Source organism: Bombyx mandarina, chromosome 17 (genome assembly GCF_030267445.1).
Source record: "Bombyx mandarina strain Sakado chromosome 17, ASM3026744v2".
Classification (NCBI taxonomy): Eukaryota; Metazoa; Arthropoda; class Insecta; order Lepidoptera; family Bombycidae; genus Bombyx; species Bombyx mandarina.
In genome coordinates, this window is record NC_143223.1 from 3,281,471 (window position 1) to 3,309,048 (window position 27,578).

The 27,578-nt window shown below is 36.1% G+C and overlaps 1 protein-coding gene across 1 annotated transcript in view; it reads right to left on the reverse strand.

The window, feature by feature from the left end:
• Nucleotides 1-27,578, reverse strand: part of LOC114253363 (thrombospondin type-1 domain-containing protein 7A) — a 118,700-nt gene that overhangs the window by 37,331 nt on the left and 53,791 nt on the right. The window contains exons 3-4 of the mRNA XM_089734282.1: nt 3,896-3,995; nt 3,089-3,193 (exon numbers count right to left, since the gene is read on the reverse strand). Of these exons, the coding sequence (XP_089590408.1) occupies nt 3,089-3,193; nt 3,896-3,995 (205 nt within the window). The remainder of the gene's footprint in view (nt 1-3,088; nt 3,194-3,895; nt 3,996-27,578) is intronic.

Consider the following 27,578-nt stretch of genomic DNA (forward strand, 5'->3'; position numbering starts at 1 on the left):
CGAAATCGGTAAAAATGATGAATAGAAAAATGAGAATGACAAGTTCCGAATTCAAGTAAAATATTTTTTTATGTACCAGTATTTATGGACGGACTGTGTATAATAAACAGTTCACACGTATCCTGGGAAATACAAAGAAACTAGGTTTATGTATGTAGATGAATTTGATATCCACCCCTAAAATAATGGACTAGACTGTCACAAAGCAAATGTATTTTCCGGGTTGAAGAGCGGCATAGCGTTGTACTATTTTATGTTGTCTGCAAAATATATTTTTCGTACATTCTTGTCTACTGTTTATGTTTATTTGTTGTTGGAAAATCAATATATTCATACAGTAGTCGCATTATAAGAAATTGAATTTATTTCGCTAGAGCATCTTATCGCCCATCGGGTATTATGTGGATATTTGTGATTACAAAGGGATACAACGTGAATACTGCCACGGTAGCCTTAAGGTATTGACTTAAAGTCTCGATTGCATTGGAATTACTGCTACGAGCTTCTTCTTCTTTGTTTTCATTTACTTTTGTCCCGTGCCGGTTCAATAGATCGTTCTAGAGTTGCTCTTGTTGTCTTTACAATACTTTTATAACATCATGTTAGATTTCGACTTTTACGACGCTTCTCCTGCACCTGTTACATAATCTGTTTCTTCAAGTCATGCCATTATAAAGGCGACGCGATTTCGTGGCGGAAATGGTGTGGCGGATAATACCAGTGAGGGTTTTCTCTCTGTAGTCTGTAGCGCTTTTTCAGTACGTTCTCGAATGTCATAATTTTGTTGCTTAAAGATTGTTCAAGTCTTTAAGCTGACATGAATGATTACATTCACCGGTGTGGAATTAAAACGCACGGCGTAATCTTCTATCTTCTATATATATATAAAAATGAATTGCTGTTCGTTAGTCTCGCTAAAACTAGAGAACGGCTGGACCGATTTGGCTAATTTTGGTCTTGAATTATTTGTGAAGTCCAGAGAAGGTTTAAAAGGTAGATAAATATAAAAATGCTCGGAATTAAATAAAAAATCCCCATCGGAAGAATTCCTTTTGTTTGTTTTAAGTTTATTTTATACAAAAGTTTAGGTCTTTTATTTATCGATTGAGGCACTACGAAGTCTGCCGGGTCAGCTAGTCACTAATAATTTTGAACGAAGTTAATTCATGATAATACTTCTTTTGCTGTGGAAGTTATATGTTAAAAAAAACTTAGACACGTTTTAATTTAGATACACATTGTTGGTTTTTTCCATGATTCGAAACATTACGTTCGAAAAATATACCCATAGCCCAGTCTTCCTATTTTATTATAAGATTTGTTAGTTGGAGATTGATTAGCCGAAGATAGAATTAGTTGGCACAAAATCGTGAGGGCAAACGTTATAGGTGGTCACGATCATGCGCCAAAACGAGTAGGACTGAAGGAGGAGTATTGAAAATTGTTGAAACTGTTTTAACTGTGAGCCTCACTTTTATAAATTTTCCTTTAGGCAGCTACGATATCTGTATTAGTAAAGAGACCCATAGAGTTTACTTATATCAGATACTGTATACCCCTCTGGGGAAATTTTAGTCACATAAATAGAGTGTTCATTGCACAAAAGCAATGTGTTCGTGCTATGTGCAATATTCATCCTCTGACTTCTTGTAAACCATTCTTCCAAAAACATAATATTTTGACTGCACCATCCATATATATACAAGAATGTTGTTTGTTTGTTAAAAAGCACCCACAATTATATAAATCGTATGGTGAGTACTGTCAATTTAATACAAGATACCCTACTAAACTCATGTTACCAAATATAAATACTCGCTGCTACCATACAAACTGTTATCCTATGACTATAAGAATATTTAATAAGATACCAAACAGCATAAGAGATCTTCCACTAACTCAATTTAAAAGAAAATTATATTTATGGCTAATAGATAAGGCTTATTATAGTGTGCAAGAGTTTTTAAATGATAAATGTTGTACATAATAAAATATTAGAATAAGAAGTGATAGAATGTAAAAATAGATAGATTTAGTAAATTTTGTGTTAGAATTAATATAAAAATAAGTTAAATTTTCGCATGCCTAAACAGGCGAAATATATGAAACTATGTCCTATATCCACAATATCTTGTAAACTATATTTCTGGCGAATAAAGATTTTCTTCTTCTTCTTCTTCTTAAAAATATAATGTAACTATACGTGTAAATAAGATTTAATCAGGATTTGGAGGCATTTTATTACTTTATTACTGGCGGTAGGACCTCTTGTGAGTCCGCGCGGATGGGTACCACCGCCTTGCCTATTTCTGCCGTGAAGCAGTAATGCGTTTCGGTTTGAAGGGTGGGACAGCCGTTGTAACTATACTGAGACCTTAGAACTTATATCTAAAGGTGGGTGGCGCATTTACGTTGTGGATGTCTATGGGCTCCAGTAACCACTTAACACCAGGTGGGCTGTGACCCATCTAAGCATTAAAAAAAAAGCTCCTAAGTAAATAAGCTAAGTAAGCTAATTAAGTAAGATTTATAAAATGCTTCTTTTTTTGCTCTTGTACGTACAGCTAGCTTGATGGTGAGTGTTTAGTGTCGCTTACACAAGTCAGTAATCTCAGGGGCAGAGCTAAGCCGATTCCTACCGCTAACTACTCTCCGTAAGATATCCAAAGTCGGATGGTACGGGGCAGAAAAGATCTCTGTAGTGCTAGGTAGTATAAATGAACATTGTTCCCGTAGCGGGCGGTGCGATGAAAGTTCTGTTCTTATTTTATTAAAATTTACATAGAATAGCAGTTTATTTTAGTAGTGTGTTAACAACCACCTGATGGTGAGTGATTAGAGTTGCTCATAGACGTCAGTAATTTCAGGGGTAGAGCTAAGCCGCTACCTACTGCTGACTACGCTCCATAAGCTATGCAAAGTCGGATGGTACGTGGCAGAACATATATCTGTAGTTCGAGGTAGTATTTATAAATGAACACTGCTCCGGTAGCGGGCGGTGCGATGCGAGTTTTGTATGTATTATGATTTAAATCTACATCAAATAGCAAGTTATTTTAGTAGGGTGTTAATAAATGTTGTTGCTTACATGTTTTCGACAAACTTGCCATCCTTGTAACGACACTGCACTTGGCGACGTTGTATACCCAATGAAGGCGTGTGAACTAAAGAGTTGGCTTCCGGTCTTAGATATCTGGTGAGCATTAAAATTTTTATTATTAAGTTTTAAATTAAATTATCTGAAACTGCGATACTTTAAGACTATTTTTATTGTATGGAAAGATGTCGATATTCTTGTAGCAGATGCCCCTAAACTTATATGTTGTTCAAGTTAAGGCATTTAATTATTGTACAACTAAACACATAAAATAAAAATTTAATATATCATACAAGTACATATCTATTAGTTATAGAGAAATCGATTAAAATTTATCAATTTGTGGTGTCTGAATATTTACAAAATCCTTCATTAAAAATAAAATATAGGATAGTTAATATGTTACTACCATTTACAGGAGCAATGAGAAACTAATCGAAGTGAAGCCATCTAGTGGCCGACGCCCGTAAACATTTTTGTTGAGCGCTTGAGTTGCTTATCTATAACTAATTTATGTGTATTATCTATGCATCAATGTTTGATTGGAATACTTTTTATTAGGTATGTAGATCATTGGCACGATTTTAAAGTAATAGAGAAATACATAAAATACGAATTACCAGACATAATAAATAAAACTTATTTAAGGTTAATAAATGCTATACAAAAAAATAACTTAGCGAATTAATGTAAATAAGAAACATACAATAAATAAGTCCTCACAGCGTCAGTGGAGCGAAACTTTTCATTTGCGGTCCGAACTATTCAGACCGTACCGGGGGAAGTGAAAAGTTTTACCTTTCAACGGTCCTCGTGGCGTGCTCCCCCTGCCCCATGAGTTTGCATTCAGCCCAGGGGCCCACGTACGCGGAGTATTCACCATCGTTCACAACGGACTCTGTAACAATGGATTACCATTACAATGTGCGCTTTTATGATTGCGCTTGTGGTAGATTTCATTCAAAGTCGTATTTGATTTGGTATAAGTAATATTGGAGTTGTTTGTATTAAAGTCAATGAATAGCCCGAGGAAATTTCAAACGATCGTTTAATATTAATCAAATTTTTTTAAGTAAAGCTAGCTTTGTATGTTCCAAAAATTGAATTTCGTTACATAGAAGGCTTTATATTTTGTATTATTATTAAATATTATACAGATTGTTTGTTGTATTTCAAGTGACTCATTGCATTGTTTTTAAAAGTTAACAAAATGATTGCCAGGGTATTATTACTTTCAAGGATTCCTGTCCAAGAAGCCATTATACCTTAATCATCTTATATTATTAAAAACATTTATTATATGTACATATTCAGCAATTATGTGTTTTGCTCATACCTATTTGGATTAACTGTGAATTTTTATTTTCCTATTGGCACACTTTTAATCATTCACATATTTATTTTACTTTGTCGTAATTACACAAAACTGGTGTGTAAAGAAGCTGAGTGATAAGTCGTATTTGGCATCCCGCAATGGGATAAAGCCTAAGAGTTATCTTGTGGCTTGTGGCCAGTGTGTAAAATAATGTTGAATCTACATAGTAAGTATTTATTAAACAACAATATTCATTTGATAAACAAATTTGTGTAGATTCGACGAAGAGCTATCGATACACATGGTGTTTAGTAGCTACTGAAGTTTATAGGGATGTTGCCAATCACCTTGACATATGAGATATAATTTTTTTTGTAAGGTTCCATCCACCCTTTAAACCCGAACGCAATATTGTTTCGCGGCAGAAATGGGCAAGCCGGTGATACAATTACGAGCTTAAAAATGTTCAGTTCACCGGGAGGCAGAGGTGCCGTGGTCTCAATGGCAACACGGCATGGTCCCCAGGCGCCCGGTACCCAATGAGCACTCGCTTCCATAACTTCCTCTACCACGTAGCACTCCACATATAACCAATAATGAATTTACTAAATCCGCACTCCACCAATAACACAATAATGAATTTACTAAATATACGCATACAAAGTTAATAAAAGTGCAATTGACCAAATCGATTGCAATGTTTCGACTGTACTATTTCTTATATTATTACATAGAAATCGAACTCAATACGAACGTTAAAACTTTCATCCGCTATTCGTTTTCATGTTGGGAAATTGCATCCATCGACGCTAAGTTAATTTTCTTTAGAGCCGGGAAACTTTTACATCACACCCAATCTGCGCTTTAGAACGTAAATTGAATAAGCGGAACAAGTTGAAAGCTGCCAGAATGAAAGTTTCAGTGAGAACATATTTTTATCGCGTGGCTATTTCATCGAGGGCGTGCCTTAACCTAATAACTGTTGCTTTACATTTGGAAAATAATAACGTAAAGTGTACATTAAAATTATAAAAAAACTTTTTATGTTTTTAATACAATAAACGATAATAAGTGTTGAGTTTATATTATAGTTCTAAAAAAGATGTATCCTCTGTAATTTCTGATATGTTAATGTCTTTTTTTGGAATGATGTAAACTAATGTAAGCCGCCATAGTAATGATGGAACGTTATTTGATATTTGACAATGGTTTTTGATAATTAAAGTTAAGTGATTAAGACAAATAACATTTTATGTGAACTGTTTGTTTTGAAACAAATAATGTTAAATGTAAATATATGAAATGCAAACTTGATTAAAATTAATATTAATAATTAAACCAAAGACTGTGTGCAAGTGTATTAATTTTTTTTTTTTTTTATTCCTTAGATGTGTGGACGAGCTCACAGCCCCCCTGGTGTTAAGTGGTTACTGGAACCCATAGACATCTACAACGTAAATGCACCACCCACCTTGACATATGAGTTCTAAGGTCTCAGTATAGTTATTAATCAAACCATACATTCATTCAGACGAACAAAAATAAATATGAAGTTTTTGTTTTTAAGACCACCTTTGTTTAATCGATTTATTGTATCGTTGCAAAGAAAGCAGCTAGGAATTCTTGCCTAACAAGGTTAGGTTGTACCGCCCGGCAGAATACACTCTAATTAATTAGAAGCTCCGCAGGCTATATCGAGTTATCTTTAAAGAGCCCTCAATTTGTTTACCGCTCGAGCGATGGAGGTATCTAATTGTAAAAGAAATTTGTCTCCGTGAAAAACAATTATTTACTGTATTGGGAAATCGCGAAAACGGCAGTGATAGATTACGGTAATCAGAACGTTTTACTAGTATATAAAAGTTAATTTAGTTGGGCAGGATTAAATCACGGTCGATCTGATGTTAAGTGATTAACTGTGATGATAGACAACACACAGGCTGCCGCTGTCTTTGAGAACTACCGTCGTAATCCTTAACTAATATAGTATGTATATTATTATATATGTGATATGTAATATTATAAATGTCAAATACTATATATGTAACTACCTATTACACATAAATAACACATATATAATATACATATATTATATATGTGTTTCCCGAGCGCTATGACATGTCCTTCTTCAAATGAGGCTTGTGGAGAGTATTAAGCGGTAGGCAGCGGCTTGCTCTGCCCCTGGCATTGCTGAAGTCCATGGGCGACGGTAACCACTCACCATCAGGTGGGCCGTATGCTCGTCTGCCTACAAGGGCAATAAAAAAATCATTTCAATTCATTTCATAAAATAAAAAAAACCTACGTATATCCGCACCATTAACAGTCTAAAACCCATCGAAAACGGTAGACGCTACAGGGTTCGACTTTGAAAAGACGCAAGAAGTCTTGAACGATTTAAATATAATATTTAAGCATACTAGCGGACCCGACATACGTTGTCCTGTGAATGCATACACAAAAATTCATTCATATCGGTCCAGCCGTGTAGGAGTTTAGTGACGTACAGTCGTACGTGTGAGTTGAAGTATAAAAATGAATATATTAATTAATTAATACGTGAAGCAAAAACTTTGTATCCCTTTTTACGAAAATTGCGCGGACGGAGGAGTATGAAATTTTCCACACTTATAGCGAATATAGAGAAGAAGTGCACAATGCTAATATTTTTTTAAAATAATGCATAAAAGAGACATTAAATCAACAAAGAAAACATTACACACACTACATACCATGTATTTGACGCACACACGTATGCATACTATTTATTGTCAAACTTTTGTTCTTGACGTCTGTGGTCAAATTGAGAATAGATTAAATATTGTTTGTCTTTGTTAATTTTTTTATAGTGTAGTCTTGGCGAAATTTGTGATTATAGAAGTATAAAATACAATAATAATAGTGTACAAACTTACAATTCCAATTAATTATAGTCGAATTTCGACTACTGCGAGACCTCTAGTATTAATTAATAAACCAGTAGAACCAGTTTCCGAAGAAATTTGAAAAATTGAAGCAAAAAATTAAAAATAAAGAAGATGTAATTAAGGAAAATTAAACAAACCCAACGACCGTTTGAATTATGTTCTTTCTGTTTGTTTGTTCGCATAATATAAAAAAAGTAATTTTGTACTGCATGATATTAGAAGTTACATTGCAAACGGTACTATTAATACGAAGGTAAGTTTGCTTGTCACATCTTTACGCTCAAACCACTGAACGGATTTTGACGAAATAATTTTTTATTCCTACCTATGCTGATATTCTTGAGAGGCTATTTCAGCTTCGTCCTAGCATGTGGGTGAGCTCACGGGGCTCAAACCGGAGTAATGCTAACACTGACCCTAGCAAGAGCAGTGCTTCGCAGAATCTACCACCGGATCGGAAACGCGACCCACTGAGAAGATCCGGCGAGAAACTCAGTGGGCTGTGTCTGTGGGTTAATTCGCTCGTCGAGCCCCTCGTCGTAAGCGACGGGTTCGAAGAGGACGGTGACCGTTGCTTGTGGTACCTAAAAGCACCGTTAATGGATCCGGAGGATCCGTAATAACGTGACGAAATTAGGAAGACCCTCGAAATATTTATATTTTACCCCACTCCTGAGGACGGCCCATGTTATATAAAGTGTTGTCCACGCGGATGAAGAAGAAGCAGCCGGAAAGCTATCATCTCATTTTTACCATCGCACGGCCCGCCACCGGCTTAGAGTTCATCCATACTACCTTTTTTTTTTTTTTTCTACCTGGAGCCACTGCGTACATCCATAATGCATTTCCAGAGATCTTTTTTGACTCGTGCGTGCGCTATGACATGTTATTCTTCAAACGAGGCTTGTGGACAGTATTTCACGGTAGGCAGCGGCTTGGCTCTGCCCCTGGCATTGCTGAAGTCCATGGGCGACAGTAACCACTCACCATCAGGTGGGCCGTATGATCGTCTGCCTACAAGGGCAATAGAAATGATTACCGACCTATCCGTGAAAGTCGGAACCTACGAATAAATAATAAGTCTATTCGCAGGTCGGAACCATAGACCTAAATAGTAGGGACACGACATATTGTTCTATACGTACAATTGCATATATAAATAGCACCCATTTTGAAGGCACACACATAAACATATATCTATCTCGTTCTTACTCAGCACTTTAACTCGCAGGAAAACAATATAACAGTATTTCAGTGCGTACATAAAATGAAACATGAATATACGTAAATATCTCCGTCTCCGTCTAATAAGGCCGAAAATCCGCCATGTTGAGCGCACCAAATGTCATTGTCACGTCAGTTCGGCCGTCTGTTTTGGGTTGTACATTAATTATTGACTTTGATATCGATTTAATATGATTGCTTATATACAATTTCATAATTTATCATGCTTAGAACATACAAAAATAATAATTAAAATGTATTTTATAGGATCTCAAAAAAGTCGATGCCCCAAAACTATTATCTATATACCTAGTCAGGTCATAAATTCTGTCAAATGTTTAATGTAAAATAATTGAAACAAGTTTATTCATTATGTAACCATTCATATACCAAAATGAACTTAACAAAACATAGATTCTTATGACACTAAAGTTTATTCAAAATGACCTCCGTGATTTTGAATACAGGCCTTCAATCTGCGCGACCAGTCGTTTATCGCAGCACGAACGAGGTCCATGTCAATATCGGCGGCTGCCTTAATCAAGGATGTCTTGAGTGACTCCAAATTGGGATGAGGCTTTGAGCACGCCTTTTCCTCCAAGTGTTGCCATATCTTGTAATCTAACGGATTCAAATCTGGACTGGAGGAGGGTCAGTCTTCGTGCCGGATGAAGTCGATTTCACGCGCCGCCAGCCAGTCTTGTGTGCTCTTCGCTCTATGAGCTGGCGCCGAATCTTGTTGGAATACCCAGTGCCTGTTATTGAACATGGTATGAGAAACAGGTTCCACAGGGTTCGTCAGGACTGTATTTTGATACGCAACTGCATTCGTTTTTACACCTTTCTCACAAAAATGTACCTCTGTTAAGCCCCAATAAGAAACTCCCAACCATACCATGAGCGAGGATGGGAAATGACCTCGTTGGACACGCGGAATACGGTTGCTCGCTTCTTCACTACTGTGTGCGTACACCTTATCATTTTGTTTGTTGTAGCTCTCTTCTACGGTAAAAATTTTTTCATCCGAAAAAAGAATTTCCCGATATTTTTTTTCCCGCGTACCGCTTCAACAAAGCGCGGCATCTCTTCAGTCTCACTCAGGTCCATTAGACGAGCATTCAAACGATGTCCTGTTTTTCTTCGATATGCCCGAAGCCCTACGTCTTCATTTAACACCCTTTTCACCGTGGTTCTGCTTAACCCCATCTGAAGGGCCAACAGTTTCTGCTTACGTTTGGGATTTCTTTGAATTCGCGCCTTCACAGCTTTTATCACTGCTGGAGTCCTAACAGACCGAGGGCGACCACTTCTTGACCTGTCATCTACACTAGAGTCTTCATTGTATCGTTTGATGGTACGATAAACGAATCTTTTGGTTATATTCAAATTTTTCAGTATGTTAAAAATTTGAATTGGCGCGTAACCGCAACGATGCAACGCAATTACTGCAACACGGTCTTCTTTAAGCGTCCACTCCATATTTAAAAATGAGTAAAATTCTAAAAGTATACATTTTTATTTTCATGAACAATTCGAAATTCGAATTCAATAAACTTTTTTGTGGCCAGCATTCTAAAAGAAAAGTTTTTACTGTGTGACAATACTTATGACCTGACTAGTTATATTTAAATTAATCATCCGAAAAATCGGACACCATTTTTCGGTCGGAATCTATTCATCATGACACTAATCATAAATACCTCTTTAAAATATGTCATCAAAACATATTTAGACATTCTGTTTAGATATTTCGGGAAAAAGGCTACCGACAAAATCTCTTCGGAACTATTTAAATAAAATAGTTTTATTCCGCAGTGAGTAAAACACTATTGTAAATTCGTTAAATATTTATTAATTAAGTGATTTTAGAGAGGAAGTCACAAGGAATGACGTTTGTAATTTCATTAACGAATAAATGTTCTGTAGGTGTTTTTTTTTATCAGGCGGTCCCTTGATAAGTTTAAAATTTGCGTGCGGTGCGGTAGTGCGGTGCACCTTCTTTGAGGTGCGCTGCTGTAGTGTGTTACGGACTTTAGAGTCAGCAAAACAATTAAAATAGATTGTAATAGTCTAAGAAAAACACGTACTCAAAATACGATAACATTCAGCATGCTAGAAATGGGCTGATGGCACTGTACTATGCCATATCTTTATGTTTTGCGGCAAATGACAACTTTATAAATTAAGTGTAGCAAATTTTAAAAATCATCATATCGTTTACTTGGAAAATTTGAAGCACGAACTCGTCTTAGATTTCACATAATATCTGAATCACATTATCTTTGCACATAACAATATACTTACTTCCTATTAAAGTATAAATTCTACAAATACATTCATACTCAACAATATTTAAAATAAAATAAGCCAAGAACGTTTATCGATAAAACCTACTAACATTAAAATCTTCTGGGCAGCACTATAACCGCCATGTTTTGTGGCCAGATGACGTCACAGTGGCACGAATTTTTTGTTGACGTTTCATTTCCATAGGTTTCCTACTTCAGTGGTCGGAACGCATAATTGCTGTGTGACAGAATTGGTCTGTTCAGTTATAACACCATGGCTTCCAATATACTCAACAGATCCACCCTCCGTAAATAAGCTGGCATCGCGTTTTAATCAACGAAGCTTTAGTGATTAATAAAATATAAAATAAAAAAATATTGTTCGAGGAAATAAATATAATCGGCTTATAAATTTGAAATAAATTGGTTCTTTATATTTTCGATGGCACTTGAGATTTTTTTCTTTAGTGTGGAAATGAAGACTTCGTTTGGTTGTATTGTTCGCATTGCATCATTATCCACGAGACTTGGTAGCTGTGTGAGATCAGGAATAACGCATTCATAGTTTTGTAACATAACAGTTTCGTATAAACCGACTAACACATTTTCCACATTAAGTATTTCCAGGACAAGACCGAACATTGCCCTTTACGTACATTCCAAATAACTTTTCATAAAGTATCCATATAAAAAGCCACAGATAATGTAACGAGGACGATCAAAGCGATTCCGGAGACCCGTTTTTTGTTGGTATCCCCATTCTTTAGGCTTCAAAGAAGGCGTATATTTACGAGGGCTTGTTATCTATGTATACTGATGCGAAGCTTGTTAACTTTTACATTTTCCCGGAGATTGACGGGACGATAGTCAATGTGATGTCTAAATTGTATAGGATTACTCGTTGATGATTTACCTAAGCGATAGCAATTTAAAATAGAGGTGTACTTTTGTGTGCTCAAACATTGCTTGGGTAGATGGACGAGCTCACAGCCCACCTGGTGTTAAGTGGTTACTGGCGCCCATAGACATTTACAACGTAAATGCGCCACCCACCTTGAGATATAAGTTTTAGGGTCTCAGTATAGTTACAACGGCTGCCCCACCCTTCAAGCCGAAACGCATTACTGCTTCACGGCAGAAATAGGCGGGGTGGTGGTACCTACCCGTGCGGACTCACATGAGGTCCTACCACCAGTAATTACGCAAATTATAATTTAGCGGGTTTGATTTTTATTACACGATGTTATTCCTTCACCGTGGAAGCCGATCGTGAACACTTGTTAAGTACGTATTTCATTAGAAAAATGGGTACCCGCCTGCGGGATTCGAACACCGGTGCATCGCTACGAATGCAACGGACGTCTTATCCTTTAGGCCACGACGACTTCAAAATCAATTTTTTATTGCCCTTGTAGGCAGACGAGCATACGGCCCACCTGATGGTAAGTGGTTACCGTCGCCCATGGACTTCAGCAAGGCCAGGAGCAGAGCCAATCCGCTGCCTAGCGTTACGTACTCTCCATAAGCCTCGTTTGAAGAAGCTTATGAATAAAAATTGTGAAGTTTTTTTTTGTCATGGTAATCATAACAATGTTCAAAATTAAGAGGAAATGGGCGAAATGAAACGGGGAGGTAAAAAACTGCAATGAAGTAAATGAAAAAGATTCCAAAGGCTCGGCCGTTTTATCAGCTTCATGGAACAATAAAATATTGATGACCCTATTTTGTGAACTTAAAGAAATAGGGATGCTACTCAGTATGCTACTCAATTTCATAGAATTAATAGCAACGTCTTCTGTTTCTCGATAATTAATGTGCAAATAATCTTTTATTTTCGACGTCGGCTTTGCAGCCTAGTACAGTAGTGTTTGTTATAAGTTGGTGATATTTTTATATGTCTTGGATTGTTTTTTATTTGGCATGCAGGTGCTCAAAGCTTCACTTTTTAAGGAATTAACGGACATGAAATCGAAGTTACAGCCGAAACAAAAGTAACCTTAACATGTAAACTGGAATGCAACACCGCTGCGTTTTCCGAAATGTAGTTACAGCGCGGTCATTTAACAATACATCTAACCAGCTACGCAAAAAACATAGGAGTTTAGTTTTACACCACGGTATTTATTCATAGTTTAGCAGTTCATGGACATATGTAATTAAAGCACTAGCTTACAAAAAACATCCCTTTACTTTGAAACGCGGCTGTGTAGACGTAAAAGAAGACTACTTATTCACCTTCTTCGGTAATGGATTTATCAACATAAAATTGTCTAAACAATAGTTAAATAATGTAGATTCAAGAAAATAGCCCATGTAATGTTTTTTTTAAATCATTTAAATGAAAATATTCATAGCTTGCAGTGTCTTTTTTTAATTAGCTATGGATGGATGTTGGGATTTTGCTTCTGCATATTCTATGCTATATTCATATACTGGAAAATTATCTCGTCCATTCATCAAAGCAGTTTTTTTTTCTTTTTCTTGAAACGAATATTAACGGGCTCTTCGCAAAATTTCCCACGTAGAATCCATAATTACTTTAGCTTAATCATTTGATCAACGGCGGCGCCATTAAATTTGTCGAAGCCAAAGGAAGGCGGGCCGCGGTTTTCCTCGTTAATTCACGACGCTCGACTTTGACCGCCTTCGATAATTTATTTATTCGTTCGGACGTTTCACAACTTATTTTCTTAATTAAAACTTTTTCTTTTTTTTTTAAATAATACATCTTATCGTGGCTTCGTCGCGAAGTCTGATCTGATTGGACAGGTTGAATTTCGCGTTTTGAAAGGCATCTTGATGAGTTTAATGAAAGATGACAGATTAATTGTTTTTCTGCTGTTTTCGCCACAACACTTAGTCTGTATAAGGCTAAAATCGGGGGATTGAATTGTTATTTTGTATACTATTCTTCGTGATGTCGCGGGGGACTTGGCACTGCATTGTCAACATCATAACGCTAACGCAGTTTTTTATCTTGATTTTTGAGGTTATATCGTATTTTGCACTAATATAATTAAGTATCAATCTAGTATAAACGTTTGAAGTGAGAAGAAACATTAGATACTTATTGCTTTAGTGTAGTCGTGCCCCGTTGACTGACTGATGCAATTACCTAATTTCTCAATTAAAATATTTCAAAAAAGTACCAATTTTTCTCGCGAAATACTGTGTACACACACGCGTTCACAAATTGCTTCTGCGAAGGGGCTTTGAGGTGTCGGGCAGCAGTACACTACAATTGATATTTCGATTTCATATCCAATTGTAATCACGTTGTAATTAATGTCTATGGACTTCAGTAATCATTTGTATCTATCCAATTTAAAAATGCCAGTAACGATTAAAAAATGCGAAATACTCCGTAATCCGATCCATTTAAATATAAAACAGTTGATTCTCAAAAAAGTAGTTCAAGATTATGTAGATTAGTATTCAATTCAGATTAGTGTTTTAAATAAATTAATGTCAGAAACACAATAAATACCCTTCATTTAACTAAGAACACTAATGATTCGTATAAATTCAATCGGTCGCTAACTCAGGAACATGATTTACATGAGAGTACTTCATTCAGTCCGTTCATAAATGAGTGGGACGCTTCATTAGAACGCGATCGTTTTGTTAATGTATTCACGATTGACTGATTTTCATTGGAGTCCTCGAGGATTCCTAGCTGAATTGCGATTTAATCTTATTCATCATTTATAAGTCAAGAATCGATGAGTCATTAAACCGAGCGCTATGACATGTCCTTCTTCAAACGAGGCTTGTGGAGAGTGCTTAATGGTAGGCAGTGGCTTGACTCTTCTCCTGGCATTGCTGAAGTCCATGGGCGATGGTGACCTATTATCGCCAGGTGGCCCCTATGCTTATCTGCCTACAGGGGCAATATTTTTTTTTTAAAATTGTTCGTCAATGAAAGAGCCGAAGAGAACTGGCTTCAAATATTGTAGTGATAATTAAAATATATTGTAATAAAATGTGAAATGCCGCTAATGAGTCGTGGGTCTGCACGAACTATTTATTACCATTGTTTAATGAACTATTTATTACCACTGATGTAAGTAATACCGTGTATCGTTCTGATGGATGGGGACATATTTTATATCAATGCACTATTGTGATTTCTACGGGTTTTAGCGGCATTAAGAGTTGGTTTTATTTTTAAACAGCCTATTTATTAAAAATAAATGATCTACATTTGATTCAAACGGCTTATTTCATACTGAAAATTATCAACGCTGCCAAATCGACAATTTAACGAAATCATCAAAATGATTTTATGAAAAACTAGTAATGTCATGATGGCATGTAGTCCATGTTAAATCAGCAATGTGAAATCGTTAAATATTGCACGCAATGAAGCACAAACAAAAATTACTGAAGACGCAGGTCAGCGGCCGCCTTTGAAACAAAACGGCGTGTATACATTAGATTACGGGTACACGAAAACATTTATAGAACAAATCTAGAATACTTTGAGCCACGCAACTAAATTTAAAATATTGTCATTGTTTCAAATAAAATTCTGAAAGCACGTATGTTAAATTCATTGATTTGCATAGATACTATCAAAATTATTTTAGCCAATGATGACGATGAGCACTATTACTTTCCATGAAAATTTTATTCTATCGCTCAGCAGTTTGGAGGAAGTTACAAAACTACAAAATCACAGAGTAAAGCCAAAAGTATTTCAATAACAGAAACTATCTTAACTTCGAGCGGAAATATCTCCGTTACCTTCCGTAAACGCCCATAACTCAATCGTATGTCCAATTATAACACAAACAAAAACAATCCAAGAGCCATTTTGCCGTCAACGTGTTTTACAGTTTCGTCTATTTGGGATCCAATCTAAAGTTTACAGAGAGCTATATGACAGAGCAGAAGCGTTCACTACGAACTTTTCCAATTTGGTTTATTCCACTAACCTCGTACCCCGCAGGTCGCCGCCCTCTGTGAGCTCAACCAAAAGAGGATTTGTTATCAAAGCGCCAGGCCTCTGTAACTCCTGAATTTATCTTTGGCTTGTTCGTATAAAACACACGGTAACGTGAACGCGTCATTAAACCCTAACTGTAGTAGAAAAAGTGGGACATTCTGAGTAAATTGGACCAAAATAAATAGTTTATATTGCGGGTGAAAAAGAACGTTGTTTTTTTGTTTTCAAAAATTTATTAAAAACTCCTGAATTGAAACTTTTTTTTTATTTTTCTTTTTTTTATTGCTTAGATGTGTGGACGAGCTCACAGCCCACCTGGTGTTAAGTGGTTACTGAAGCCCATAGACATCTACAACGTAAATGCGCCACACACCTTGGGATATAGTTCTAAGGTCTCAGTATAGTCACAACGGCTGCCCCACCCTTCAAACCGAAACGCATTACTGCTTCACGGCAGAAATAGGCGGGGCGGTGGTACCTACCCGTGCGGACTCACAAGAGGTCCTACCACCAGTACTTTGTTAATGAACTTGTAGAATTATTAGAAGGTACCGTAACTCTAGAAGCAGGTATTTATTTCTAAATGCATTGTTTTGATGTTTGTATATGCTATGCATACATTGTTGTCTCTTTTAATGTACTACTAATTACTTTATTTTTTGAAACACACTATTATAGAATTTTTGTTTTATAATCTATATATTAATACGTGAAGCAAAAACTTTGTATCCCTTTTTACGAAAATTGCGGACGGAGGAGTATGAAAATTTCCACACTTATAGAGAATATAGAGAAGAAGTGCACAATGCTAATATTTTTTTAAACAATGCATTAAATATACATTACATCAATAAAGAAAACATTACACACACTACATACTATGTATTTGACGCACACACGCATGCATACTATTTATTGTCAAACTTTTGTTCTTGGCGTCTGTTGTCAAATTGAGAATAGATTAAATATTGTTTGTCTTTGTTAATATTTTTTATAGTGGCGAAATTTGTAATTATAGAGGTATAAAATACAATCATAATAGTGTACAAACTTACAATTCCAATTAATTATAGTCGAATTTCGACTACTGCGGGACCTCTAGTCTACAATTATTAGCTGAGCTGTGTTTTACTCCGATGAAGGCGCGTGTGGTTGACTAGATCCTCGCGTCGTTTTCCTCATTACTGAGGGTCGAGACTCCCCCGCTGCATCAGTTTCTCCCATACGACTTCCCTCCATCTGCCGCGATCCTTTGCTTCATGAAGGGCATTATGGAAATTGATGCTCAGAGAAGATCGTACTTGGTCCGACCATCTCGTGGGACTGCGTCCTCTGGGACGTTTGCCATCCACCTTTCCTGTCACCATCAGCTGTTCAAGATTGTGACCCTCTTTACGAGCAATATGTCCGAAGAATTCCAGCTTAAAAACCTAAACGTATAATCCACATAAAATTTATAATTTAGAAGTTCCTAAAGAATGTTTTATGGCGAAGAGCGAGAAGCATCTGGCGTAAAATTGTTGGAGAGTATGAAAAAGCATTCTGTTATATCATACTCTTGAACGAGGAATTCTTTATTAAAAACGGAATATTTACGGTCATATTAAACTACAAAGGATTTATTTACGAACAAAAAAAACGTATACGTACTTTTGTTTTGAAGATTAATGGCAAATAATTACAGTAAGAAAATGGATACAGAAATGCCTTTTTAAAATACACATTCATAGAATTCATTTTAAAAGTAACCATTGCCTATGTACAAAAATAGTATTTAAACATTATGTTAATCACATAATATAAAAGTATCGATTTGTTTTGCACAGGTATTTCGTATCTCAAAATCCACCAAACCGCATCCTATTAACCTATCGTATATTCTTCTAAGTAATATTATTCACTAGTAAACTTAGCCGGTCAGAAGGTTCTTTATTGCTTAAATCTTGAGAGACTATTAAAACTATTTTTTTTTGTTTAATTTTACATTTTTATTATTTGTAGGTGTTTTTCGTCTACATTTGCCATATCTGTTTGCTATGAGCTCCGGTTACCCTTATCAGACAAGCTGTCAACATAAATTCGTCAACCTAAACAGTAAAAATCTGAAATATCGATTGCCAATAGGCATTTGCGGTGGGCAGCGGCTCGGCTCTGCCCCTGGCATTGCTGAAGTCCATGGGCGACGGTAACCACTCACAATCAGGTGGGCCGTGTGCTCGTCTGTCTACAAGGGCAATAAAAAAAAAAGAATAACTTTTATGTTTCATCAGATACGCATGTTTCTTTGGTGTCTAAAGGACACGGTACCTTCAAGCGGGATTCGTTGCGTAAATCCCGCTCAGCTATACTGGTACAGCAAAAAATCATCACAAATAAACACGAATAAGTTACGCGTTTGAAAATTTTGTATTCTCTCAATGTTTGTTTTTTTGATCAGGAGCTCGGCTCTGTACAAATCCTGCGAGATGAAAGCCAAACAATGTGGGTGTAAGCTTCGAATGTTATTTAATACATATGTAAATACATACATTTGCGCAGCGAAATACAAAATTTAAGTTTAAAAATTTTATAAACAGTTTTTGTTGGTGCCAACTGTTTTTACCAATGTTAGGGATCAACGTTATAATTCCATGGTGATAGGACTTCTTGTGAGTCCGCACGGGTATGTACCACCACCCTGCCTATTTCTGCCGTGAAGCAGTAATGCGTTTCGGTTTGAAGGGTGGGGCAGCCGTTGTAATTAACTATACTTGAGACCTTCGAACTTATATCTCAAGGTGGGTGGCGCATTTACGTTGTAGATGTCTATGGGCTCCAGTAACCACTTAACACCAGGTGGGTTGTGAGCTCGCCCACCCACCTAAGCAATAAAAAAAAAATACAATTTCTAAAGAAAATATACTAGCAAATGTTTTTTAATGGTTAATTATCATGATAAAATAAGATATATCAACAAGATAGAAAGAAGTATATCAGATCCTAAGCAGTAACTTTACTAGAGCACCGGAGTAGTTTCGCAGCAGGCAGCGTTTTGTCTGTGCACCTGGTATTGCTGATGTCAATGGGCCGTATGTTCGCCGCTTTGCCTACACAGGCAATAAAAAAGCAGAATTTATCAGGTCTACCTGGTAAGTCAGTGGTATTTTCCAATAAAAACTTTGAAACTTTAGATTTAAATTCCTTATTTGGGTACTTTCTAAATGTTTTATATCTGGGGTTTGTTTAAATTGCTGGTATATTCATCTGGATTAGAATCGTCGAACTACGTTCTTTGATGGGATCATCGACCAACATATACAGTTATGAAACATCGCCAACCTTGAGCTACGCGAAAGCTTTTCCATCATCCGTCCATATGGCAGTAGCGTCTTTACATACGTATTTTATCTCCTTTTTTCCACTGCTTACTTATCCTGTTTGTGTAATATAAATAATTGCCGGAAATCACCCACACACCGTAATTCATGTTCAATATAAAAATATTTCTGATTAGAAGACAACAGTTATTCACGATAATTTCAAAAATAGCTTTAATCATTTATATACATATAAATTACGTGTCACGTTGTTTGTCCGCGATGGACACCGAAACTACTGAACCGATTTTAACTTTTTTTTTTTTAAATATGCGTTTTGTTCCAACTTAGGCCATAGGATAGTTTTTATTTCGATTAATGGTCGCAGCACTTATTAATTAACAATAAAATGATTTCTTATGTTGATTATTGTTATTTATTATAAGTTTCATAAGTTTAAAACAGATGGCGTCTTAAATCAGTTTTTATGTATTGTAATATAGCTATAAAAGTGATAGTGTCGTAGATATAAAAAATAATCTTAATTACAACTTATATTTATGACGTCCTTTTTAATTATTTCTGTTCAAAAAGTAAAAATTACTATATAAGTACATAGCTATTGTTGAAATTATCGTGAATCGCTATTGTCTTCTTATCAGAAATATTGTTGGGCAGCAGCGTTTTCTGTTTGATTAAATGGGTGGACGAGCTCACAGCCCACCTGGTGTTATGTGGTTACCGGAGTCCCTAGACATTTACAACGTAAATGCGCCACCCACCTTGAGATAGAAGTTTTAAGGTCTCAGTATAGTTACAACGATTGTCCTACCCTTCAAGTCGAAACGCATTACTGCTTCACGGCAGTAATAGGTGGGGTAGTGGTGCGGACACACAAGAGGTCCTACCACCAGTCCAAGAGGTCCTACCACCAGTACAAGAGGCCCTACCACCAGTATATTGGGACACCAATCAGTGTTAACTGGTAGTATGCGTACTGTATGATGCCTCAGGTAAGTATCACCATGCTGCCTATTTCTACCGCGAAGTAGTAAATCGATTTGTATTGAATTCTGGGACAGAGGTCATATAATAGCTTTCCACCTAATATCTCAACGTCTCGCGTTGTGAGATTTGAGACAGAAAAGATTTTTATTCCTCACAAATCTCCCTATATCATCGCTTTTAATAATTTGTGAAGGTAAATTATCACGCAAAATACATAGCCACATTAATATCCCAGAATGTGATTAATCTAAATCTAATAAATAGTTACAAGAATTTCGGAGCGTCAGTGTATTATTATTAATGGACAGAGTGGAGTGGAGTTGTTTATTTTCATTTCGTCTCGTAATCTGAGCACGTCCCAAGCCCTCCGCTCTTCTACAGAACATATGAGATTTCTTTCGCTTCAATGGCCATAGTACGTGAAAATGGAAAGTGCTACATCCCTACGGTTATGGATAACGTAAAGTATTGACTATGTGTGAATGGCCATGAGGATTATTCGCAGTTATTGAATTGCTGCGAATTATACCGCTGTAACTATTTAAATGAAGGATAGTAGGTGCCAATGAAGACAAGTTTAATTAAAATTTTCGGGCGTTATATATGTCTTTTGCTCAAAGTTTTTCGTGAAGAGAAATTGGTGTGAATGAAAGGCGAGACCCAGCAGGAAACTTTTTATATCTCGAACGCTTTTAGTGGCTTAGCGAGCTTATTTATTTCTCTAGATCTGTCATCCTACAGCAGCCATGCCGGTGTTAAGTGGTCTTAGTATGGTGCCGCCACTGGTAGTAAGCTCTGAAGTTAAAGTTTGAATTATTTGGCAACAATGATAGACCCTACGGACCAGAACGTATGATTTTTAGAATTGAGGACATAGAATAAGATGTCAGTGATAAGTAAGTCAGGCCACAAATTCAGCGGGTTTTAATGAATTACAAGTTGAAATGTTTCCTTCTATATATAAGGCGTTGCGTGGGCACTTGTTAATTACATAGTAGAACATTTTGGTAGCTGTTCCAGGATTAGAGTCCTTTAATTCCATTGCAACTAGCAAAGCTGAAAAATCGAATTTTATATTCACTTGGTTCATTTCGGTATTCAAGCCACACTACCACATTTTCCTGGAAAAAGCCTCTTTATTGTCATTTGATGCAATAAATATTACCATTAAATATTTCTTTCTGTATGTTACGTTACAACGATCTTAGTATGTATTATATGTGGAAATCACTTTCGCGGCGCTATCCCTACCCTGCGGTATTAATATTTCCCTCACTTCCTTGATTTATGATTGTAATCCCCGTGACGACAGTCTGCCATGTACTTCCTGGTTCAAGGAAAATACACTTTTATTATGAATTGTCGTAGGTAGGGTAGGTAGGCTTATTTTTATATATTCTTCTATATATTCTTTAATTTATACTTGATACTGTTAAAGCTAAATAAATTGGAATGTATTTGAATTTTCAGTCTTTTGCATCTCTAGACCCAACCCATTGAGTTTTTCGCCCGATCTTCTCAGTGGGTCGCGATTCCAATCCAGTTGTATATTCTGCGAAGCGCTGCTCTTGATAGGGATAGTGTTAGCAGATTTTCTCAAGTTAAGTCCGTGAACTTACCTACCCATCCGCACGTAGTTGGAATAGTCCTTAAGACCACCAGCGAATAGGTAGGTAAAAAAGAACAAAAATCTGTGGACTTAGCACACAAAAATGTTTCCCGAGCGCTATGACATGTCCTTCTTCAAAAGAGGCTTGTGGAGAGTATGAAGCGGTAGGCAGCGGCTTGGCTCTGCCCCTGGCATTGCTGAAGTCCATGGGCGACGGTAACCACTCACCACCGGGCCGTATGCTCGTCTGCTTACAAGGGCAATTAAAAAAAAGTTAAGGGATCCGCCCAGAGGCCATTAAATTCTTACAAATGCTTAAATTGTAATCAAATCGTCTTCCAATATTTGTTTGCGTTGTAGATTTACTAAAACTGCTCGAAAATAATTCAACCTAATCATGATCGTGAATTCGAATTGATCACGAATCTGTCCTGTTTGATTTATTTCGAACTGAACTCGTGAGTAATGGATGATGAAAAAACTTTTATCCTTTTTTTTTTAACCCCAAAGAGATAAAAACAAATGAAATAAATAAAGAGGTCCCATCCAAAAAGCTATTTCAGTGTAACGACAGCTATCAAGATAACAGTTGTTCCACCGGATGTACAGACCCGTGCAAATAATGTCGAGTTCGTGTCTGTATTGATTTCTACTCTTGCGTACGTACTTTGAAGCAATAATTTCTTAGTATAAATGGTTGCTGTCATCACGTTTTTAGTTTTAATATTAATAATTTGAAAAATATTCGTAATTAGGTCTTTTTATCACTTCACCGCTCGAAATCGGAAAGCGTCAAACGAAGCACTCACCCACATCGCAGTCTTCGATAAGCTATGCTACGTACTCAACGCCAGGTAGATCGCATGCACGTTATAATAATGATTATACTCAAACTCAAATACGTCCAAACTAACTTAATATTTAATACTCAAACTCAAATACGTCCAAACTAACTTAATATTTAATACTCAAACTTAATAAAACAAATTATTTGAATATAGACGACTATCTGGAGAAACGCATTATGCATGTCTCTATCAGCCCAGAGACGTCCACTGCTGGACAATGGCCTCCCCTAAGCCTCGCCACAAATATGAGTCCTGCGCTGCTTGCATCCAGAGCTACCCACAGACACAGCCCACTGAGTTTCTCGCCGGATGTTCTCAGTGGGTCACGTTTCCGACCTGGTGGTAGGTTCTGCCAAACACGGCTCTTGCTAGGGTTCGTGGTAACAACACCGTCAGGTTTGAGCCCCGTGAGCTCACCTAGTAGTTATGGTTGTGCTGATATGGTCTCTCTAACTCTAGACTATCATTATAGGTAGGAAAAAAAGCATCCAGCGAATCCTCGTTACGCATCTCTCACCAAATTTTAAATTTATTGTTCAAGCGCAGCGATATGAACGTAAATTGCTCAGACCGTACGAAAGGCGATGAGCTAATGTCTTGAAATGGTTTTCTAACCTATACCTAAGCGGTGCGGTGTCAGCTGCGTGGATGTGGGCGTGTACGCATGTCGAATACCAAAGCTTTTCTTTTAAGTTCATGTGATGAAAATGGCGTTCAAAGAAATAAGGGATCGAACCATAATAACAAGAACTTTGAAGTGGAAAGAACCCGAAAATTGACTTGTAAAGTTGTCATATATGTACGTATTCTACATTTTATAAGAGATCCTCTATAAATTGACTTCCAAAAGAATAAAAAACATAATTTATTTTTTATGTACGTATTTTGTACTGCCAGAATTAGAATTAGTGATCCGTGACTCAATGTTAAAACTCTTTTTACGCAATCTTTGTTCCATTAATTATTTCTAATGAACGAAACAGCTTAGCATAATATACCTATGTCACTTAATAGTAATCAGTCTGTACACGTCGACCGCAAAACAAATGGTTCGAAAGATACGCCACTACGATCGGACCTATGCTGTCAATCTTCAGCGGATTAACTCGACTTTCATAAGGTCGTCAGTTTATTTTTCAGGAGGCTTACCCGTGCGAACTCTGATGCCCGGTCATCGGATTTTTTATTAGCGACTTTTCGAAACCAAAGTTCATCTATCCTACTTCACCTTATCAATCTTGTGGACTGTCTTCGTCCTTTACTTATGATTGTTTATAAGCGAGTTTCGATCTTTCAGGGAAACTTCAATTTCCTCTCTCTTCTTTACCTTTGTATACTTGAAATCTTCTGATTGCGTTTGACTATTAATACGTTATTAAAATTATTTTGGTTTAATTAAAACTATTTATTTATTTATTTATTTAGTCACACCAACAGCAATACACACAAAACATTCACGCTTAAAATTAACATGTATAAAATTAAGTACTGGTATGTAAGCCAGTTACAGCAATCTCTTATCATACTATGACATGTTACAGCAATTTTACAAACAGCGGAAAAATAGGCTAAATTTAAATGTTAACAGTAAGACAAAAAAAATAATTGAAAATAACATGAAAACAAGAGTTAACTACTTGACATTCTCTCATCAATTATAAACAAAGGAACTTGGATACTAGTTTGTTTTTGAGACCAGGAGACGTGTCGTTAAAAATGTCTATGCCTATGGTTCAGTCTGGAATTTTAAATTAATTATTATTAGATTATTTCTGACGTTTTGAAAACATAATATTTTTTGTGGTCACGGTCCGCCCGGGTCTGCGTTACGTCGTACGCACCAATCGCCAACTACCGCCATTTTGTTTCTTTAAAAAAATTCTAGACTTTTACGTTTCATTTCGCACAGAACGAACTAATAGTATGTTGAAGTCCGGTCGTTTGTTTGACATGGGTTAATACGATAAACGAAACGCGAAAATCATAGAAAAAATAAAGACTCCATTAACTCTGAGAACCAATGAAAACAAAAGGTTCGAAATAAACGAAAACTCTCCATAGCGTTAGCCATTAGAATGAAGGAAGGTTGAAGAGATTGCCATCCGGCTATATACAGAGTCGGGCTCACTCTCCGGAATTAATCTCGTTTCTTAAATCTTTACTTTTGATTATGAAGCGGTCCTGAAAAATGTTTTAAAAGAAAATCACATAGTTCAATGACCTCGCTACCTCAGAGATAAGGCGGTTTATTTTTAAGCATTTTTATTGTAACTCCAACGTGTTTTTTGTTATGTTTTCATTTTGTAGCTTTCCTTACTTTTATAATTCTTCTTGAGCTTAAGATGAGTTTGTGTATAAGGATAATGGTAAGTTTAAACGGAACAACGTAATTTTACAAATAGTAAATGTTCCAGTTACAGTATCTACAAGTTTACTTTTAAAGTAAACTATCTGTTACCGGCAGCTTTTCCGGCGTGGTTAATGAAAAGTGTCGGTATAGATTGCCGTGGGAATGCCGAGCCATTTTTTCAGGATAAAAGGTAGCTAATGTCATTCTTCTGACACAAATTGGTATTTATAAGATGAAGTATGCAATAAGTATCTATATATTAATACGTGAAGCAAAAACTTTGTATCCCTTTTTACGAAAATTGCGCGAACGGAGGAGTATGAAATTTTCCACACTTATAGAGAATACAGAGAAGAAGTGCATAATGCTAATATTTTATTAAAATAATGCATAAAAGATACATTAAATCAATAAAGAAAACATTACACACGCTACATACCATGTATTTGACGCACACACTCATGCATACTATTTATTGTCAAACTTTTGTTCTTGACGCCTGTTGTCAAATTGAGATTAAATATTGTTTGTCTTTATTAATATTTTTTTAATAGTGTAGCCTTGGCGAAATTTGTGATTATAGAAGTATAAAATACAACCATAATAGTGTACAAACTTACAATTCCAATTAATTATAGTCGAATTTCGACTACTGCGGGACCACTAGTGAATTTTAAAAGAGTGAGGTACATACAGTACAAGCCCATTTTTCATTTGTTTGTGTCATTTGTTTGTCACATACGTTTTCATTTGTACACATTACTGGCGCCGCATTGCATCAATCATACGCCCTGTATTTCATTCATGTCGTATCCTTAATACACACCGACACATCATTTATTATTCACGACCTATCAATAAATTATATTAATCAACTATCGACAACGTAATATCATTTCTAATGAATAAAACATCATTACTGTACAGAGATATTAGTAATAAATTTAAATAAAATGAGAATGAGAATAAGCTTATAATATATTTAAGATGTGAAAAATCGTATACATTTACGAATTGCCAAGTTTCAAAAACTTTGTGGTTTTTTTTTTGGTCACGGACGATTGGATTTCTATTGAAAAATATATTATTAATATCGTAATTATCTTGATTTGTTACTTGAGTGTAGTTCTTTTATCTTATCAGGTTTTATTTCTTTAATATTAATGTTGTTATACTTGGAATTATGTAAATAAACAGAAATGAAAATTGGAAACTTTAAACTTTTAATTTATCTCATTTACCTGAGGTCATTATGAGTTTTTGTACGTAGCATAATAGTAATATGATTTGATTACACTTAGGATACCAATTTTTTAAAAGGAGAATGAGTTATTGTGGAAATTAAAGTAACGCTTCTAGGTTCAAGAGCATAAAATCTTTTTATTTTTAACTAGCGACCCGCCCTCGCTTCGCTTCGGAAACATTAAAACAAACATGAAACAAAAAAAAAAATTAAAAAAAGTAGCCTATGTTCATCAGGGACAATGTCGGCTTCTAATGGAAAAATAATTTTTCAAATCGGTCCAGTAGTTTCGGAGCCTATTCGAAACAAACAAACAAACAAATCTTTCCTCTTTATAATATTATTACTAGCGACCCGCCCTCGCTTCGCTTCGGAAACATTAAAACACACATGAAACAAACAAAAAAAAAAAAAAAAAAAAATGTAGCCTATGTTCATCAGGAACAATGTCGGCTTCTAATGGAAGAAGAATTTTTCAAATCGGTCCAGTAGTTTCGGAGCCTATTCGAAACAAACAAACAAACAAATCTTTCCTCTTTATAATATTAGTATAGATATAGATAATTTTTGGTCGGAATTCGAGGAGTTCACTCATATTAATTGTTTAATCTTGTCAATTGAATGGTTCTTCATGTTTAATCTAATAGTGGTGGTGATTTGTTATCAGCTTTTATTATGGTAAGGAAGAATTCGCTGGATTTCGGCCCACGCGTTTGAGGCGGTAGGCGGAGTATATCAGAGCTGAACCGACCAAAGCTACTTGTCGCTTAACAATCCGCGTCGAGCCTCCAATGTGGGAGAATTCATAGGAATTCATCCGGCGTAGGTTGAGGGAAAGGCGGCACGTTTCGCCCGGAGCGCATGCCCCCACTGGTTGCCAAGCTACGCCGTTATCGGCAACCGTCGGACCTCTCGATTTATTAATAGCTTAGCGTTTTTTTGCAATGAAGGATTACTGGTGGCTCAGAGGCCTAGTATCACCAGGGCAAGTGGGCGAGCAAAGGATCAGCCAGGAGGGAAGGGATTTAATAACAGACCGCTTAGTGTCTGTGGGAGTGCACGTGTGCTGAAAAATGGAATAGAGCTTGAACTTGGGTCCCGGGCTCTTCCGAAAACTCCATTACAGTCACAGAAAACACCTACCGCTTTACTGGGATATTGTTAAATATGTGTGTTTAATTAATGTGACTTCATCTCACGTCATTTCTTTTTTATTTCATGTAATTTTATCTCTACTGAATGTTATTTCATGTACTACATCAACTTCATATCATTTCACTCCATATCGTTTTACATATAACAAATAATGTGTGTACATAATATTGATTGAAGTTTTTTACGGCAATAATGATATCGTAATATTGAAAAAAAAAGAATAAGACTATTTGGACTGAATAATGGGTCTTCAATTTTTTTTTTTTTTTT